This window comes from Pteronotus mesoamericanus, unplaced genomic scaffold (assembly GCF_021234165.1).
Source record: "Pteronotus mesoamericanus isolate MK-2021 breed Mesoamerican mustached bat unplaced genomic scaffold, CSHL_Meso_final contig_25, whole genome shotgun sequence".
In the NCBI taxonomy this organism is placed as follows: domain Eukaryota; kingdom Metazoa; phylum Chordata; class Mammalia; order Chiroptera; family Mormoopidae; genus Pteronotus; species Pteronotus mesoamericanus.
Genome location: NW_026555105.1, coordinates 32553063 through 32572661, shown reverse-complemented (window position 1 = coordinate 32572661; position 19599 = coordinate 32553063). Strand labels below are relative to the sequence as shown.

General features: G+C 38.1%; 1 protein-coding gene across 1 annotated transcript in view; it reads left to right on the top strand.

Moving 5' to 3' along the window:
• The window catches only part of SEL1L2 (SEL1L2 adaptor subunit of SYVN1 ubiquitin ligase), a 127166-nt gene that overhangs the window by 30157 nt on the left and 77410 nt on the right, over nt 1-19599 (top strand). The window contains exons 2-3 of the mRNA XM_054574180.1: nt 1210-1312; nt 4702-4864. Of these exons, the coding sequence (XP_054430155.1) occupies nt 1263-1312; nt 4702-4864 (213 nt within the window). The 5' untranslated portion in view covers nt 1210-1262. The remainder of the gene's footprint in view (nt 1-1209; nt 1313-4701; nt 4865-19599) is intronic.

The following is a 19599-nucleotide window of genomic DNA, read 5'->3' as shown; positions in this document are numbered from 1 at the left end:
ATGGAAAAAGGAGCAATTGCTATTCCAAATGCAGATTAGTAGGTTTTTCCCATTATCTTTCTTCCTTAAACATGAGTATAAATAACACTTGTATAACTCAAAGCAGAAATTAGATGCTAAAATGTCTGGTAATAGTAAATTGATTTCATAACTAAAAGTGAACAACTCTGAGGAATTATCAGGGAGCAGAAAAACAAGAAGCACTTAAAGTTCTTTGTGGTCTTGTCAATGAGGCATCAAATCCCAGAATGCCTTCCCTTCAAAATGGCTTCAGAAGTGGTTCATCTAATCAGAAGTTTCACTGAGTGTTGTAATGCACTTCAAGAAGCACTGTGAGTTTGTGGAAGAGTGTGTGTGTGTGTGTCTGTGTATGTGTTGGAATGGGTTGGGATATAATGATGCTAATGAGCTTTCCCCATTATCAAACTGGAGATAATGTTTTGAAAATTGTGAGGTGCTATATAAATGTTTGAGAAATACCATGATTGTAGCAGGTCAAATTCTGTTTCTTTATTTTTATTAAGTCCTATAAAATTTACTTTGAGCCCCCATCCCCGCAAGGCAAGTTATTATGGATACTCTTCCCTAACGTTCTAGGTGTGGCACACTTACTTTCCCTCTTTTATTCCTGATGCTCATCCCCAACAGTACTCAGACAGTCTACAAAGGTCTTAGGAAGTTTCCAGGGGAGGAGGAGGAAGTCTTGGGCAGAGCAAAATTTTTACCTGCAATCATGGGTGCATGCCTGCCATCTTGGAGATGCCTATCACCTATGTCCTTCCTCATGGTCTCCTGGAATTGTATCTTCTGAAGTTTACAGTCCATGCTCAAATAAGGGAGTCTGAGTGTTGAGAGGCTGGTGTCTAAGAGACAGCCACTAGGGTACATTATGCAAACGCTTCTTTTGGAGGCCTTGCTTCCTGCCTTCAGTTTGCAGGACTTTGTATTCCTTTCCAGACTGGAACATCTCTTTCCCTTCTACCATCAGAAGCATCTTTCTGTCTCCTCTATCCTCCAGACCCTTTCAGAAAAGACAGGAAGAGGGTGACTTGTAAGCAGTTTCCACCTTCCGACCAAAGGTAAAGTGATTTTCTAGAAATAAAGATTAAAAAACAAGGAGCATAAAACACAAACTAATATACCAGCACATTATTTTTAAAATATAAAACACAAAAATAATGTTACTTTTCCTTGTTTGTCCATATCTAGTAAAAAAGCAAGCAAAGAAAAATTTCACGGAAGAAGGTGACCAGCTACTTAAGATGGGCATCAGGATTCTTCAGCAGTCTAAAAGCCAAAAACAAAAAGCAGAGTAAGTCTTTTTCAAGTTACATAAGCCAAGTTAAATTTCCAGGTTGAGGAAAAAACCAATCTGAAATCTAGGTTGTCCTTAAAATTTTATTGAAATAACAAATAAATGTATTTTCCCATAGGTTTTTTTAATAGGATCAAATAGTGTTTAAAGAATTCTACAAATTATCAGCCTAAGTAAATAGAGCTCTATGTGAGATTGTGGTTTCTCCACATTAAGTGAAATGCAGAATTAAGGCACTTGCCTGAGCATACAGGTAAAAATACTCTCTTTTGGCTTTTAATTAGATATTCCAAATTAAATTACAATAAATATGTCTTATTTTAATTAGAGTAGTTGTTTTAAAATGCTTTATTCTGCCTAACTAAACATTTGTTCAGCACTTTCTGGTTTTAAAGCACTTTCATGTACGTGATCCCATTTTTTCCCCCAACAGGCTAAGGAGTTAAGAAGAGCTTCATTCTTCCCCATTAAAAAGTTGAGAACAGGGAATCAAGGATGAGATGATCACAAATACACAGCAGGGAAGTGACTAAGCTGTGCATGTCCATTTTTTCATTTGTCTATTTTGACTTCAGGGGAGTCAGAAATATCTTCTTCCCTCAGTAGTGGGGCACAATATGAGGTCACCCCCTCAAGTATCTAGTTAAAACTCCTACATCTAATCCTAGCTCTACCATTTACTGGCTACATGATCCTGGGCAAGTTATTTAACTTCCTTTTGCCATAAATAATACAGTCAACTTCTTAGAACAATGCCTGACACATAATAACCAGGAGATAAACATTTGTTGTTTTTATCTCTAGTCCTCTAGTAAGTGGAAGATGTGGGATAGAAGAAAGCAAGTGTGTTTTGAACCAACAGTGGGAAGACTGGGCTCTGAATTCCCAAGGAGATATCTTGTGTTTTCACACAAATTAAGCCTACTTATTAACCCTGGAGGAAGCATCCCAAAGCTGCATAGCCAGCCCTAGGAGGACAACAGCAGAGTCCATGAATTCTTTTTTTAAACTCACAGCAAGAGCGTAAGAGTGTAGAGAATAGGGGTGGGCACTCTACTATGAACCTGGTTATAATAACATCAGCAACTTTCATTTAAAAGCACCTATTCTGTGCTAGTTAATGTTCTAGGCATTTATGTGTGTGATATTGTATTATTCATTGATCACTATTATATTGTTAGACATAGATTATTATCCCCAAAGTACAGAGAAGGAAAAAGAACATCAAAAAGATTCTGTAATTCTGCCAAAGTCAAAAAAGAAAGAAAAGAGATGGTCCTCTCATTCATTCATTCAGCCTCTTTGTGTGTATGAGAGGAAAATTGCCATATTAGATGTATAGATAGTTGTTAAGCAAGCATGTCAGGGAAATACAAACTTGGCTGAAAGAGTTAAGAAGCCTCAGTGACAGCCAGGGTTAACTATCATTAATAATTACTCCCCATCAGCAAAGAAGGCTGGGAGCTATGCTTCTGCCTCATACCGACTTTCTGATGTGTGCTAGAGAGGCATTTAGCCTCCCCTTCCCCAGCACCCAACTTAGCATTTCATACCAAATCCTTTAGAGTTAATCCAGATACCTAACTGAATTTTCCTTTTGGGATATGCTCCTGCTGCACAGTTTATCCTACTTTTTCCTCATGAGGATTGCAGCCCAGATCTTAATCCTACCTAATTTACCAACTACTTTCTCCAGCCTTGGGTCCTACTTCTAGTATCCCTTATATCACCTTGGACTTTCCTGAGTGGAGACAAATACTCACCTTTCCCTTGGAATCAAAGACGCATAGCAGGATTGATTTTGCAACCCATTACTGCCCCCAGGACCAGTGAATGGATATACTGCTGGCTCCTTCAGTCCAAGGTTTCTCTGCCCTGGTCCATATTGGTGCCCTTCTAGTCTGAGCACTGCAGCAAGCTATGCAGTTGCAACAACAAGCCGTGTAACAGAAGGGCTTTAGGAGCCTGTATCCTGATGTCAAACCTATCCCTAGATGCCAGATATTTACCTACATTGACCTTTGAGAACTTCTATGTTATTTGCTTTCTGTTCCCCGAGAATACCAGCGTGTTCTGACTTTTTTTTTTTTTTTTTTTGGCTTAACCTTCTAGCTTCTTTTTATTTCACTGGAGTCTACTCTCTGTTTTGCCATCCAGGTCCCTAATGCCTATCTAGATATTACTCAGTCTTATCTCTTTTTGTCCATTCTATTCTGCTCCAGCCTTTTACCAAGAGCAGGTTATTTTAGCATCCATCTGAAAAGGTGGTACATAAAGCTGTCTCCTAATCCATCTGAGTTGATAGCAATGTTAGATTTGTGTTCATTCCTGCACTCGAGTCAAGGTCACAGGTAGGGGTTAATGTTTTCTTGTCTTACCACTACAAAAAGGAGGTTATAATAGTAAAACTAAATCCCAAAATTACTCTGTGTTTCTGACACAAGTTTTGACCTTGCAAGTCTCTCTATCACTATTGTCACACAGATAAGGTCCAGGTGACTTCTGATCCCCCAGAAAATGCAATGTAAGGAAGTCCTATGGCATTTGTATTGAAAACTTATCACTAAGTTTTAAAACCATATACATACTAATTATAGGAGATAAATTACAATGCTATAAATTTTAGAACCTATGCAGTAGTAGCAGTAGTAGTAGTAGCTAAATTTATTATTTTCTCTGTACCAGTTGCTACACCAAACACTACGTATAGATTACCTCATAGAATCTTTCCAGGAGCCCTATAAAATAGGAACTATTACTATCCCCATTCCATAGATGATAGAGGTACAGTGAAGTTAAGTAACTTGCCCAAAACTCTCAAAATATATCAAGTGGTGGAGCCAGGATTTGAACCCAGGCTGTCAAACTTTAGAGCCCTTATAACCATCAGTTTTTGCTAACTTATTGTTTTTTCACACAGCTGGGCTTTGATCTGCCAAAGAATATGTTGTATTTTAAAAAATTATTTCTGAATATTAAGGGGCTGTTGTCTTAATAGTAACTTCCTTGATGTGATGATCCATTTTTGATTATTTTAAATGATTTTTATTATATTGTTATATATTTCAGAGTTCATTTTATAAAACAAGTACTCATAGTGAACTTGGAGTTTGCTACGTTAGGACAAGTGCCTCAATTTTTCACTTCACTTGGTACATAAGCTTGAAACATAATGTATCATATATATTTCTTCTTTTTTATCAGCTTCACTATGTCAGATATATTGTAATTATAATCTTAGGATAATCTAGGGGTAAAAAACATCGACTGGTCTAGAGATGTAATAGACCAGCTAAACTGTATTAAGAACATTGACAATGGAGTTCTAGAAACAAAAGCTTAGAAGTTTTGATAATCAAACTTCTAACTTTTTATTCTTGAAACAGAGCCTACATACTCTTTGCCAAGGCAGCTGACATGGGAAATTTGAAAGCTATGGAGAAAATGGCTGATGCTTTGCTATTTGGAAATTTTGGCATGCAAAACATAACAGCAGCTATCCAATTATATGAGTCTTTGGCTAAAGAAGGATCATACAAAGCCCAAAATGTGAGTTTTAGAAGAAAATGAAATATTAATTGGCTACATCCTGAAATAAATATAGGCAAGTAACATGTGAAAGGAGTTGGGCAATAGCATTCCCACTCAACTATGTGAACCCAAACCTACAAAAGTTACTGTAATGCATTAAATAGTATAGTGTCAGGACAGGGACACAGCAGCAGCCCTGGGAAAATTCTTACAGTTGCATTAGTGGCCTTCAGGAATGGAACAGAACTGTTTTCTAATCTACCTTCCCATCTTTCATGTCCATGTGTGTGTTCTGAGATAATTTGAGAACTCTGAATTCCTAACATAAACTTTATTTGCCTAAAAGTATATTCACTTATACAAATAAATACAGAACTAAATTTATTACCCTAGGATGATGTTTTCTTGGTTTTTACATTTGAAATATTTTATAAGCTAAACATATCTCCTTTTCTATTTTAAGAAATGTATATTATTTTATTCCAAGAATGACATGTCTTTCATAGAAAATCTGGAAAACAGCAAAAAAAGTCCTTCATAAGCCAACCATCCTGACTCAATTATTGTCAGGCTGTATTTGCCCTCAGCTTCTTCCTCTCTGCATTCTTTCTTTTCACATCATCCTAATCACAGTGCAAGTGTATATATCATTTTGTTTCTGGCAACTTTCACTTAATGCTATAGCAAAAGCATGTTTTCATGTTCCTCATCTTTTTAATGAAAATATTTCTTTTTAGTTACAAAGAAATTCATGTTTATTACAAAAAGAAATCTGAGAATTCAGGAAGTCTGAAGAAGAAAGTTAAAGTTGTCTATAAGCTTTCCTCCAAAAAATTATTTCTTTAACCATTCAATAAATTGTAGATGCTAGGATTTAGAGTCAGAAAAACTTAAATTTGAATCTACTCTGCCAACTTGCTTACTGTGAAGCTACTGAACAAAACCCTTTCCCATTCTTCTGCATGAAAATTTGACCTTTTATTCAATCTCTAGTTCTGTTTCTCTGGTAATTTGATAGGAGTTAAATATTAATTGTGTTTCTAGGTAGTGTTGTTTATGTTTGAAATGACCTGTGATTGGAAAACTTCCTTTGGACTGGAAGAAATTAACTATAAATACCTGATGGTGGTGATGGAGGTAGAGATTCCTATAGGGACCCTGGACCCTGTACCTGTGGAGTCGTTACATGGTAAATGACATTTTTATGTCAGGGTAACTCCCATACTCGCCCAATGTGGATCTTACTCCTTGGGTCCGAGTCATCATCTGAGGGACAGAAGATGATGGCTGTTGGAAGATTGTGCAAACTTCGGCAAAGACTCCCACAGGAAGGAGGGCCTGATGCTGCTGCCTTTTGGCAAACTGTGGTTTCTGTGCTATATCCATCTGATTAGACTGTTGATAAATGTAGCCTATGGGAGTCTTGTGAATCTGTATGTTTTCTTGAACCAGAAATTGTACCAGAAGACTGATGATGGTGGAGAAACCTCTCAATTTTTATCTGTAGAGTTAGGATGATGATAAAACACTGGGAACCATCAGTCTGTTTAGGGTATCCTATGAGTCTGTTTCTGTTTTGTTTGTTCATTTATATTGTTCTTTAGATTCCACATATAAGTGAAATCATGTTATTTGTCTTTCTCTGACTGACATTTCATTAAGCATAGTCCCCTTTAGGTACATCTATGCTATTGCAAATGGTAAGGTTTCATTCTTTGTTATGGCCAAGTAATATTCTTTTATATATGGATGGAACTGGAGAGTATTATGCTAAGTGAAATAAGCCAGGCAGCAAAAGACAAATACCATATGATCTCACCTATAACAGGAACCTAATGAAAAAAACAAACAACTAAGGAAAATAGAACCAGAGGCATGAATTCAAGGAACAAACTGACAGAGCCAGAGGGGAGGGGGGGAGGTGAGAAGGGAGGAAAGAAAGGGAAAGGTCTAGTTAAAGAACGAGTGTAAATGACCCAGGAACATGAACAACAGGATGGAGACTGACTGTGGGAGCAGTGGGAGAAAATTGGGATAATTGTAATAAAACAACATAAAAAATACAGATGCAGGATGGTGAAGGAATGAATGGAAATCACACTGACCACCTCCCAGGATCAATCTGGAATTACAACTAAATTGTGGAGAAATCTCCCAGAACAAACAACTGAACAATAGTGAAAGAGAAGCCTTATAACATCTGAGAGACAGAAGAATCAGCTTTAGCACAACCTGACTGGTAAGGACTGCAATGGAGACGAGAAGACAGGCTGGGTGCCCACAGGCAGCAGTGCCAGAGGGACATTAAACAGTCAGTAGGATCCCCCTGAGAGGAGTGTGGTCTAAATCGTAAGCAGTGATCCCCAGCCTATAGCACCAGAGCCCAAAAAGTACACAGATAACAGCCAGCTGCAAAATCTGGCAGGGTTGCTCTCTGCCAGAGATAGGAGGCTGGAGACCAAAGAGCCATTTAAAGGGCCAATGCATAAATTTTTATTTGCAGCCACTTATCCTGGGCTTTGGCAAAGGCAAGGGCAGATTAAGCTAGAGACGCATAAGGAAAGACTGGGGAGGAGCCTTTAGGAAGAGAAATGAGGAGTAGCCACAGGGATACCAGTGCTGAGTCATCCCCCATAGGGCATCAGCCATCAGGCAGCAGCTCATCCCCCTCTGAGCAGCAGGAGCCTGAGGGGAAACAATAGCCTTGACCCCAGGAGGGAGTCTGCCCTGACCTGTGGTGCCTAGGCCTGACTGCTGAGTGGAGAGTGACTAGATTAACAACTGAAGTAGACAGCCACGGAGAGTAGATTCATGGAAGTCTCAAACAGAATGCCTAAGGTCAGACGGGGTCAACATTTGACATCACCAAAGGCAGATCCAGAAAGAAAAATCAGTGGTAAATACTAGAGGCTACCAACATGAAATCCACTGTGGTCTTCTCCATGATTTGAGATATTTTCTTTACTACATAGCTTTTCAACATTCTTTTGGGTCCATCAAGTTTGTCATATTAAGCCACTAGATTTTTTATTAATAGTTTACTACTCTCCTTTCTTATATTAGTCTTAATCTCTTTACAGCCTTATTAATACTGGTTCATTTGCTGTTAATAGTGAAATTACAGCAGCGGAGGGAGTTATTTTTGCAGATGTAGTTTTGTTTCCTGGGCTTTGTGGTTTTGGTCTGGCAGCACCTGCACAAAAACACACAAGACGTGGTGGGCAGAGTTACCCTCAGTCAATCAGCTGGAGAGAGGACACACCAAAGAATAACAAAACAACAATCAAAAGCCAACTACTTCCAGAGAGCCAACATAAATGGTGTAAAAGGCATCCAAAAAGCATCAAGTTCAGGAGATCAAGGAAACGGCACCACTGGATCTTATAGGTCTCCTACCACAGAAAGTGAAGTAAAAACAGACAAACTTAAGAACAGGAACAAAACATAAGAGTCTCACCAATAATGGGAAGACAAAGAAACCACCCCAAATTGAAAGGAAAGGTAGAATCCCCAGAAAGAGTACTAAACGAAAAGAGACAAGTAAACTTGCCTCAGATATTGAGTTCCAAACAATGGTGCTAAGGAAGCTCAATGAGCTCAGTGAGCTCAGAGAGAATTACAAAAACCTACAGGGAAACTATGAGGAACTTACCACAAACTATTTAAGCATGAAAAAGGACATAGAAGCTATCAATAAGAGGCAAGAGGAAATAAAGAATACAATTTCTGCATTGAAGAACATAGTAGAAGGCATCAAAAGCAGGACAGATGAAGCAGAGGATCAAGTCAGCAAGCTGGAGAACAAGGAAGAAAAAAGCTCCCAGAAAGTGTAAGAAAATGAAAAAAGACTCAAAAAGAATGAAGAGGAATTAAGGCAAATGCATGACAACCTGAAACATAATAATATCCATATAATAGGGATACCAGAAGGAGAAGCGAAGAGAAGCAAGGGATAGAGAACCTGTTTGAAAAAGTAATGATGGAAAACTTCCCTAATTTGAGGGAAGAAAATGTCACACAAGTCCAGGAAGCACAGAGGGTCCCATTCAAGAGGAACCCAATGAGGCCTACTCCAAGACACATCACCTGCCACATTAAAATTGCAGATATCAAAGACAAAGAGAGAATCCTAAAGGCAACAAGGGACAAACAGGTAGTAACATACTAGGGGCCTCGATACAGCTAACAGCTGACTTCTCAACAGAAACACTACAAACCAGAAGGGAATGGCAAGAAATATTCCAAGTCATGAAAAGCAAAGGTCTGCAACCAAGACTGCTCTACCCATCAAAGCTCTCAATGAAATGGAAGGTCAAATAAGGAGTTTCTGAGACAGAAGAAGGCCAAAAGAATACACCTTCACCAAACAAGCACTGCAAGACATGCTAAAGGGACTGCTTTAGGAAGATGAAAAAAAAAGAGTGAGAAAGAGAGAACGACAGGAACAAAGGAAAAAAATGAATAAATACCTATCAATAACTTTAAATGTAAATGGGTTAAGTACTCTAGTCAAAAGGTATAGAGTAGCTGCATGGATAAGAAAACATGACCCACACATATGTTGCCTACAAGAGACCCACCTCAGAACAAAGGACTTACACAGACTGATAGTAAAAGGATGGAAAAAAATATTCCAAGCAAATTAACAAGAAAAAAAGGCAGGGGTAGCAATACTTATATCAGACAAAATAGATTTCAAAACAAAGGCCTTCCAAAGAAGCAAAATACACATTCTTTTCAAATACACATGGAACCTTTTCAAAGATAGACCACATGATAGGACACAAAACAAGCCTCAACAAATTCAAGAAAACTGAAATCATGACAAGCATTTTCTTGGTCCACAAGAGCTTGAATCTAGAAACCAACTTCAAGGAAAGAACACAAAAACATTCAAACTCATGGAGACTGAGTAGCATGCTATTAAACAATGAATGGTTCAATAATGAGAGCAAGACAGAAATCAAAAAGTTTCTGGAAACAAATGAAAATGAACACACAACAGTCCAAAACTTATTGGACACAGTGAAGGCAGTCCTGAGAGGAAAGTTCTAGCAATATAGGCCTACCTAAAAAAAGATAGAAACATTTCAAATAAACATTCTACCCCACATCTTCAAGAACTGGAGAAACAACAACAAAGCCCAAAATGGGTAGAGGGAAGGAAATAATCAAGATCAGAGCAGAATTGAATGACATAGAGACTAAAAGAACAATTCAAAGGACCAACAACTCAGGAATTGGTTCCTTGAAACGATAAACAAAATCGACAAGGCTTTAAGCAGACTCACCCTGAAAAAAAGGGAGAGGACCCACATAAATAATATCAGAAATGAAAGAGGAGAAATAACAACTGATAGTACAAAAATACAAAGGAATGTAAGGAATTACTATGAACAACTATATGCCATGAGGTTTGAAAACCTTGGTGAAATGAAAAAATTTCTAGGAAAATACAACCTTCCACAACTGATTGAAGAAGAAGCAGAACATCTGAAAATATTGTTAACAGCTGGTGAAATTGAAGTAGTAATCAAAGAGTTCCCAGAACACAAAAGCCCTGGACTGGACAGTTTCACAGGAGAATTTTACAAAACATTAAAGGAAGTACTAACCTCTGTACTTCCCAGGCTATTCTAAAATACCCAAGAAGAGAGAAAACTCCCAAACTCTTTTTATGAGGCCAGCATCATCCTAATCCCCAAACCAGGTAAACACACAACAAAGAAAGAAAACTACAGGCCAATATTGCTGATGAACATAGATGCTAAAGTCCTCAACAAAATATTGGCAAACCACATCCAGTAATACATTAAAAAGATCAGCCACCATGATCAAGTGGGAGTTATTCCAGGGATGCAAGGATGGTTCAATATTCGCAAATCAATAAATGTAATGCATCACAGAAACAGAAGGAAAGACAAAAATCACATAATCATATCATAGATGTGGAAAAAGCATTTGACAAGGTACAGCATCCATTTAGGATAAAAACACTCAGCAAAGTGAGAATAAAGGGGGCATACCTCAACATAATAAATGCTATATATGAAAAACCTACAGCCAACATCATACTCAACAGGCTTTCCCACTAAGATCAGGAATAAGACAAGGTTGTCTGCTTTCACCACTTCTAGTCACCATAGTATTGGAAGTCCTAACCACAGCAATCAGAGAAGAAAAATAAATAAAAGACATACAAATTGGAAAGGAGAAAGTAAAACTGTCATTGTTTGCAGATGACATGATAGTGTACATGGAAAACCCCAGAGACTCCCCAAAAGCTATTCGACCTAATAAGTGAATTTGGCAAAACAGCAGGATACAAAGTCAATATTCAGAAATCAGAGGCATCTTTGTGCACCAACAATGAAATATCAGAAGCAGAAATCAGAGGGAAAAATCCCATTTGCTATAGCAACAAGAAAAATAAAGTACCTGGGAATAAATTTAACCAAGGAGGTAAAAGACCTTTATGCAGAAAACCACACAACACTGAAGAAAGAAATTAAGGAACCCTAGTACACTGTTGGTAGGAATGCAGACTGGTGCAGCTACTGGGGAAAACAGTTTGGAATTTCCTCAGAAATCTTAAAATGGAACTGCTTTTTGACCCAGCAATTCCACCCAGCTGGGATTATACCCTAAGAATCCCAAAACACCAATTCAAAAGAACCTATCCACCCTAATGTTAATAACAGCACAATTTACAATAGCTAAATATTGGAAACAACCTAATTGCCCAACAGTAAGTGAGTAAATCAGAAAACTATGGTACATTTACACAATGGAATACTATACAGCAAAAAAAAAAAATGAAGGAACTCCCACCCTTCATGACAGCATGGATGGAACTGGAGAACATTATTCTAAGTGAAATAAGCCAGGGGGTGAAAGACACATACCATATGATCTCACATATAAGTGGAATCTGTTCAACAAAACAAGGAAGAAAGATATAACCAGTGACATTGAAAGAAAAAACAAACTGACAGTAACCCGGGGGTAGGTGAGAGGCAGTAATGGGGAAAAAGAAAGGAAGGGTCAAGTCAGGGATCATGTATAAAGGACCCATGATGAAAGCCAAAGTGGGGAAGGATTGAGGGTGGGAGGTGGGAGTGGGTGGGACAGGGGAAAGTAGTGGCGGGAAAATGGACACAACTGTACTTGAACAATAAAAAAATAAATTTAAAAGAGAAAAAATATATAAAAAATTTAAAAATTTAAAAAATTAAAAAATAAAAGAAGTAGTCCTGAGGATATAAAGTAGAGCATGGGAAATATAGTAAATAAGATTATAACAACTAACCATGGTGCCAGGTTAGTACTGGAAATTTTGGGGGTAATACATTTTCGAGTACATGATTGTCTACTATGCTGTACACCTGAATCTAATACAAAAAATTGATAATATTGAATATAAACTGTAATTTTTTTTAAAAAACTGGGTACTGTGTCTGGGTGATTTTTAGCTGTATCTCTATAATAACATAGTGCCTGGGACAATAAATATAATTCATCATATATTTTTATATAATTAAGTATATATTTATATGCAACTAATTAATTACATAATAATTATTCATTATTATTACATAATAATGAATAATAATATAATTAATGGAGTTATTGTAAGGATTAAAATAATATGTGAAGGCACTTAATTCCATACCTATAACTTTGTAGTCATTCATTATAAAGAATATAAATATTACTCCCATTATTATTCCTCTAGAATTTTTCCTATAACTATGTAGAATTTATTTTTTTAAATGAGATCACACTTTAATTGCTGTTTCTTGATCTGCTCTTTATTCACTTAACAATATATTATAGACATATTCCCATGTAAATACATACAGATCAACATCACCATTTTAAATAGCCATATAATTTGAATTAAGTTGTTGAATACTATTTTTACCCCAGGCAACTTTTTGCAATTAAATATAAAATAATTATATTTACAAAAGAGTAATCAAATTTATAAATATTATAGAGTTATTAAACTTTCATTCTTCATATGTGGAATATCAAAAATATAAAGTTCCAGGACAGACAAAATATTATCATGTATACCACTAAAATGATACCACCAAGCCCATCCAGTAAGATGGAGGCATAGGTAAATGTGGCACTCAGTCCTCCCACAACCACCTCAAAATTACTACTAAGCCACAGAACAACCATCTTTCAGAGCTGCCTCAAATCTAGCTGAACAGAAGTGCTATAACTAAGGATACAAAGAAGTCACACTGAGACTGGTAGAAGGGACAACACACAGAATGGACTAGTCCCACACCTGAATGTGTTGGATAAAAATCAGGGGGCATACCTTGGATGCAGAGGCACCTCCCTGAGGAGGGAAGCATCACAGCCCCATACCAGGGCCCCAAGCCCAGGGTTCAAGTGCTGGTAAAACAAGTTCCCATAATGTCTGCCTTTAAAAACCATCAGAGGTTATAGTTGAGTGAGCTGGAAGGCTTCTGGGATCCCAAGTATTCCACTTAAAGGCCTGTACGTGGACTTACTCTGACTCACTTACTCTGAGTTCCAGTGCTGTGACACACAGGGAGGAACTGGATTGTGCAGCTCCAGGGAAAAAGCTGGAGTGGTGGCTTTCTCCCAAACAGAAGTACAGGAAGAGGTCATTTTTCCTTTTCTGGAACACAGTCAACAGGTGGGCCCAAAGTCTGAGGTTCCATCAGCCTGGCTAATACAGTTTGCCCCATCCTGGTGATTCCCTGAGATCCTTCCCCAAGGATTCCAGCTTATGGGCCCAACCCAAGCCATTTCCAGTAGTTTTTCATATAACAGCTTATCTTACCTCATGCTTCAGACATTCCCAAAATCTTTCAGACAAGAACATCTGACCTCAGTATGCCCCATAACTCTTGCTAAGTGGCCCCAGGCCTGGCACTAGTAGTAGCCTGCCTTAGTTCACAGCTTGGCCTCCTCTTGGCACCTCCAGGCCCAGCACAAGTGGCAGCCATGTGCAGACCACTTTGTAGATAATGCCAAGTAACCCCATGCAACAAGGTACAGGTGACAGCTGACCTTGGCTTGCATCTCCAGGGAGGCCCCAGAGCCAGCCCACATAATGGATAGCTTCAGGCCACATCAAAGTACCACCCAACTTCTTCCACAGAGACTCACTCAAGGGGTGGACTTGGCAGGCACCAGAACACCAAGGAAATGGCCCTTGCACAGCTGATCCTCCATAATAATTGCAGCCAGCCCTCATGGCCAATTGACCTGGGAGAAAATCGCTCCTACTGAGGTGCCAGCAACAATCAAGGCTCAGCTACAACAGCAGAATTTACACAGCTCACACAAGGGACACACTTCAGTGCCTGGCTTGGGTGATTGGGGAGGCTGACCCTACAGGACACTTGCTATTTAAGGCTGCTGCACCAAGCCTAAGAGATGTAGTAGCTCTACCTAATACATAGAAACAAACACAGGAAGGCTGCCAAAATGAGGAGACAAAGAAACAAGTACCAACTGTGAAAAAAGAAAAAAAAGAACAAAACTCCAGAAAAAGAACCAAACAAAGTAGAGACAAGCAGTCTACTAGATGCAGAATTCAAAACACTGGTTATAAGGATGCTCAATGAACTCAGGGGAAGAGTAAATGAACTTAATGAGAACTTCAACAATGAAATAGGAAACACAAAAATGGAGATAGAAAACATGAAAAAGAACCAGTCAAAAAGGAAGAACACACTGGCTGATATAATGAATACATTAGAGGGGATCAGCAGTGCAGTAGAGCCCTGACCAGTATGGCTCAGTTGGATGACCATTGTCCTGCAAAGCAGAAGATCACCAGATTGTTTCCTGGTCAGGACATATGCCTGGGTTGTGAGCTCTGTCCTAGTTGGGGTGCAGACAAGAGGCAACTAATTGGTATTTCACACATTGGTATTTCTTTTACCTCTTTCTCCCTCCTTTCCCCTCTTTCTAAAAAAGAAATCTTTAAAAAAAAACAGTGGAGTAAAGCAGAAAAATCAAAGTAGAGATTTTGAAGATAAAGAAGCACAAAATACCCAATCAGAACAGCACAATGAAAAAAGAATACAAAAACAATGAGAATAGTGCCAGGAACCTCTGGAACAACTTCAAGCATCCAACATTTACACCATGAGAGTGCCAAAAAGAAAGAGAGAACAATAAATTGAAAACTTCTCCAGGAGGAGATACAGATGTTCAATAGACATACAAAAATTATCACTAATTATCAACATCACTAATTATCAGAAAAATGCAAATTAAAATGAAAATGATATATCACCTCACACAAATCATAATGGTTTTCATCAATAAATCAACAAAGAAAAACAAACAAATGCTGTCGAGGAAGTGGAAAAAGGAGAACTCTTTTGTGCTTTTGGTGGGAATGCAAATTGGTGCAGCCACTGTGGAAAGCAATACAGAGATACCTCAAAAAATTAAAAATGGATCTGCCTTTAGACCCAGTGATTCCACTGTATTACCTTATGTTCATTGCAGTGTTAGTTACAATTGCCAAGATATGGAAACAGCCCAAGTGTCCATCAGTAGATGAGTGGATAAAACAAGTATGGTAGATTTGCACAATGGAATACTACTCGGCTGTAAAAAAAAAAAAAAAAAAATTACCCTTTGTGACAACATGAATGGACCCAGAGAATATTATGCTAAGTGAAATAAGCCAGTCAGAGAAAGAAAAATACCATATGATTTCGCTCATATGTGGAATCTAATGAAGAAACTGAACTAACAAGCAAAATAGAGACAGACTCATATATAGAGAGCAGGCTTACAGGTCTGAGGGATGTGGGGTGGAGGTTAGGGGCTGGAGGGATTGAGTAAAAAGGAAGAAGGATTCATGGACATGGACAACAATGTGGTGATTACAAGAGAAGCGGGTATAAGGGTGATAAATGGTAATGGAAAAATATAATAAAAAATAAAAAAGAACAGTAATTAGTAAACTGAAAAAAAGAAAAGAAGAAAAACCTACATAAAACATAATGATGGAAAACTTCCCTAATCTGGTGATAGAAATACACATACAGATCCAGAAAGTACAGAGTCCCAAATAAGATGAACCCAAAGGAGTCCATGCCAAGACTTCATAATTAAAATTACAAAAGTTAAAGACAAAGAGACAATCTTAAAAGCAACAAGAGAAAAGCAGTTATCTTCAAGGGAGCTCCCATAAGACTGTCAGCTGATTACTGAACAGAAACATTGCAGCCCAGAAGGTTTTGGCAAGAAATACTCAAAATGATGAAAAGCAAGGACCTAGAAGCAAGATTATTCCACCGGACAAAGCTATCATTGAAAATTGAAGGATAGATGAAGAGCTTCCCAGACAAGAAAAAGCTAAAGAAGTTCATCCCCACTACATCAGTATTATAAGAAATGTTCAAGAAACTTATTTAAGAAAAATAAGGGAAAAAACAAAAATATGAATAATAAAATGGCAATGAATACATATCTATCAACAATTACTTTAAATGCAAATGGATTAAATGCTCCAATCAAAAGATGTATGTGACTGAATGGACAACAAAACAAGACCTTTATACATGCTGTCTACAAGAGTTTCACTTCAGAATCAAAGACACACACAGACTGAAAGTAAATGGATGTAAAAAGATACTTCATGAACATGGAAACAAACAACAGCTGGGGTGACAATACTTATACCACACAAAATGTATCTAAACAACAAAATAAACAAGCAGAAGAGAAACACACTCATAGAAACGGAACATTTCAATGGTTGCCAGATAGGAGGGGGGTATGGAAGCTGGATGGAAAAGGTGAAGGGCTTAAGAAATACAAATTTGTGGTTACAGAATAGTCAAGGGGATGTAATGTATAGCATAGGGAATGTAGTCAATAATATTGTAATAACCACGTATAGTGTTAGGTGGGAATTAGATTTTTTTGGGATGATCACTTAGTTATATAATGTCTAATCACTGGGTTGTACACCTGAAACTATTGTAGTAGTATATATCAACTGTAACTAAAAATTTAAAAATTATTTCAAGTAAAAAGAAAATGAAACCACCTAATTTCTTTCCAAACTAGTGAACATGTATCTTACTTTGCAGTGGGTATATTGATTAATCAAGTCAATAATTGTTTCTTGGACACTTATTATGTGTTAAACATAATCTAGTTAATGGGAAGAAAAAAGATTAACAAGTCATTATTGGTCAATCTGAAATATAAACAAATAATTGCAGCACAATTCATATGGACTCCAGTTAAGATATGTAAAAAGTGCTTTAGCTCTTTCCTTGCCCACTGGGTGTTGAAGTTGAATGGATGGCAGCAAACAGGCTCCACTAGAGGACCAAGCAGGCCAGCCTCACTACCTGGGATGCCTCCCTGTGTTGCCCACACCTCCAGGCTCTTAGCTAGAAGAGAGGCTTCTGGTCAAGATGAAGGCATAAGTAAACACAGCTCACCTCCTTGCACAATCACAGCAAAAATTACAACTAAATTACAAAACAACTATCACCCAGAATCATCAGAAAATCAAACTGTATGGAATCTAACAACAAAGGAATTAAAGAAGCTACATTCATCCAGACAGGTAGGAGGGGTAGAGACACAAGACAGAGACACAGAACGGGTGATCTCATATCTCCGTGTGGTGGTTAACAATTGAGAGGGATACCTCAGGAGCAAGGGGTCCCTGCCCCAAACCAGACCATTCAGCCCCGGGTTCCAGTACCAGGGAGATAAGTCACCATAACTTCTGGCTATAAAAACCAGGGGGATTGGGGCAATGGAAGAAACTCTGGGATTCTCAAGCATCTCCTCTTAAAGAGCCTGCAGTTGACTTAGGACTTACTCCATCTGGGCCCTGGCACACAGACAAACTCCACCTGGGCTCAGCACCTGGGCAGCAGCTGGAAGATCACCAGTGGCATATAACATCAAGGAGAATGTTGGGGTACAGTTTCCTCCCAGACATAACTCCAGAGGCCAGGCAACAGCCATTGACCCTTTTCTGAGCCCTCCCTGACACCAAGCCACAGAGCAGTGTCTATCTGCTGATATTGATAGACACAATATCAGAGTCTATCAGTCTGGTTCACACAGATTGCCCTGCCTTGGCAATTACCTAAGGCTCCACCCTATCCAACTCATGGGTGTACTTTTCTACTATAGGTTACTCTACTAAGATAGGCAGTCAAAGTAGCTCTACCAAATACATAGAAACAATCAAATACAGGGAGACTGCCAAAATGAGGAGACAGAGGAGCATGGCCCAAATGAAAGAACAGAACAAAACTCCAGAAAAAGAACTAAACAAAATGGAAATAAGCAATCTTTCAGATGCACAGTTCAAAACACTGGTTATTAGGATGCTCAAGGAACTCATTGCATACTTTGATAGCATAAAAAAGACCCAGGCAGAAATGAAGGTTACTCTAAGTGAAATAAAGAAAAATTTACAGATTTGGCTCATATGGTTCAGTGGATTGAGCACTGGCCTGTGAATCAAATGGTCACTGGTTTGATTCCAAGTCTAGGACACATGCCTGGGTTGCAGGCCAGGTCCCCAATATGAGGTGCATGAGAGGCAACCACGCATTGATGTTTCTCTCCCTCACTTCCTCCTTTTCTCTCTCTAAAAAAAATAAAATCTTTTTTAAAAAAAGAAAAGAAAAACTTACAGGGAATCAACAATGGAGTGGGATGGAGCTAAGAATCAAATCAATGATCTGGAACATAAGAAAGAAAAAACATTCAATCAGAACAAGAAGAAAAAAATCCAAAGAAACAAGGCTAGGGTAAGGAGCCTCTGGGACAACTTCAAACATACCAACATTTGAATCATAAGGGTACCAGAAGGAGAAGTGAAAGCAAGAAATTGAAAACTTATTTGAAAAAATAATGAAAGAAAACTTCCCTAATATGGTGAAATAAATAGATATACCAGTCAAGGAAGCACAAAGAATCCCAAACATGATGGACCCAAAGAAGACCACACCAAGGCACATCATAATCAAACTTCCAAAGGTTAAAGATAAAGAGAAAATCTTAAAAGTAGCAAGAGAAAAGTAGATAGTTGCCTGCAAAGACTGTAAGCTGATTTCTCAAAAGAAATTTGCAGGTTAGAAGGGACTGGCAAGGAGTGTTCAAAATTATGAAAGGCAAGGACCTACGACCTAGATTACCCTATCCAGGAAAGCTACCATTTAAAATCAAAGGGCAGATAAAGTGCTTCCCAGACAAGGTCAAGCTAAAGGAGTTCACCATCACAAAGCCATTATTATATGAAATGTTAAGGGAACTTATTTAAGAAAAAGAAGAAGGTCAAAACTATGAACATTAAAATAGTAATAAATTAACAACTATCTAAAATTGAATCTGAAAACAAACTGAGCAAGAGCAGAAACAGAATCACAGATATGGAGATCATTGGGAGGGTTATCAGGAGGAGGAAAGGAGAAAATGGGGGAAATGATTCAGGGATTAAAAAGTACAAATTTTTAGTTACAGAATTGATGGGGGGATGTTAAGAACAGCATAGGAAATGGAGTAGCCAAAGAATTTATATGCATGACCCATGGACATGAACTAAAGGGAGGAATTGCTGGAGAGAATGAGAGGTATGTGTGGCGGGGGTAAAAGAGGGAAAATTGTGACAGCTGTAATAGCATAATCAATTAAATATATTTTAAAAACATAACCAGAAGAAAGATGTTGTGGGAGAAATATTACAAATTGGTTTTTTC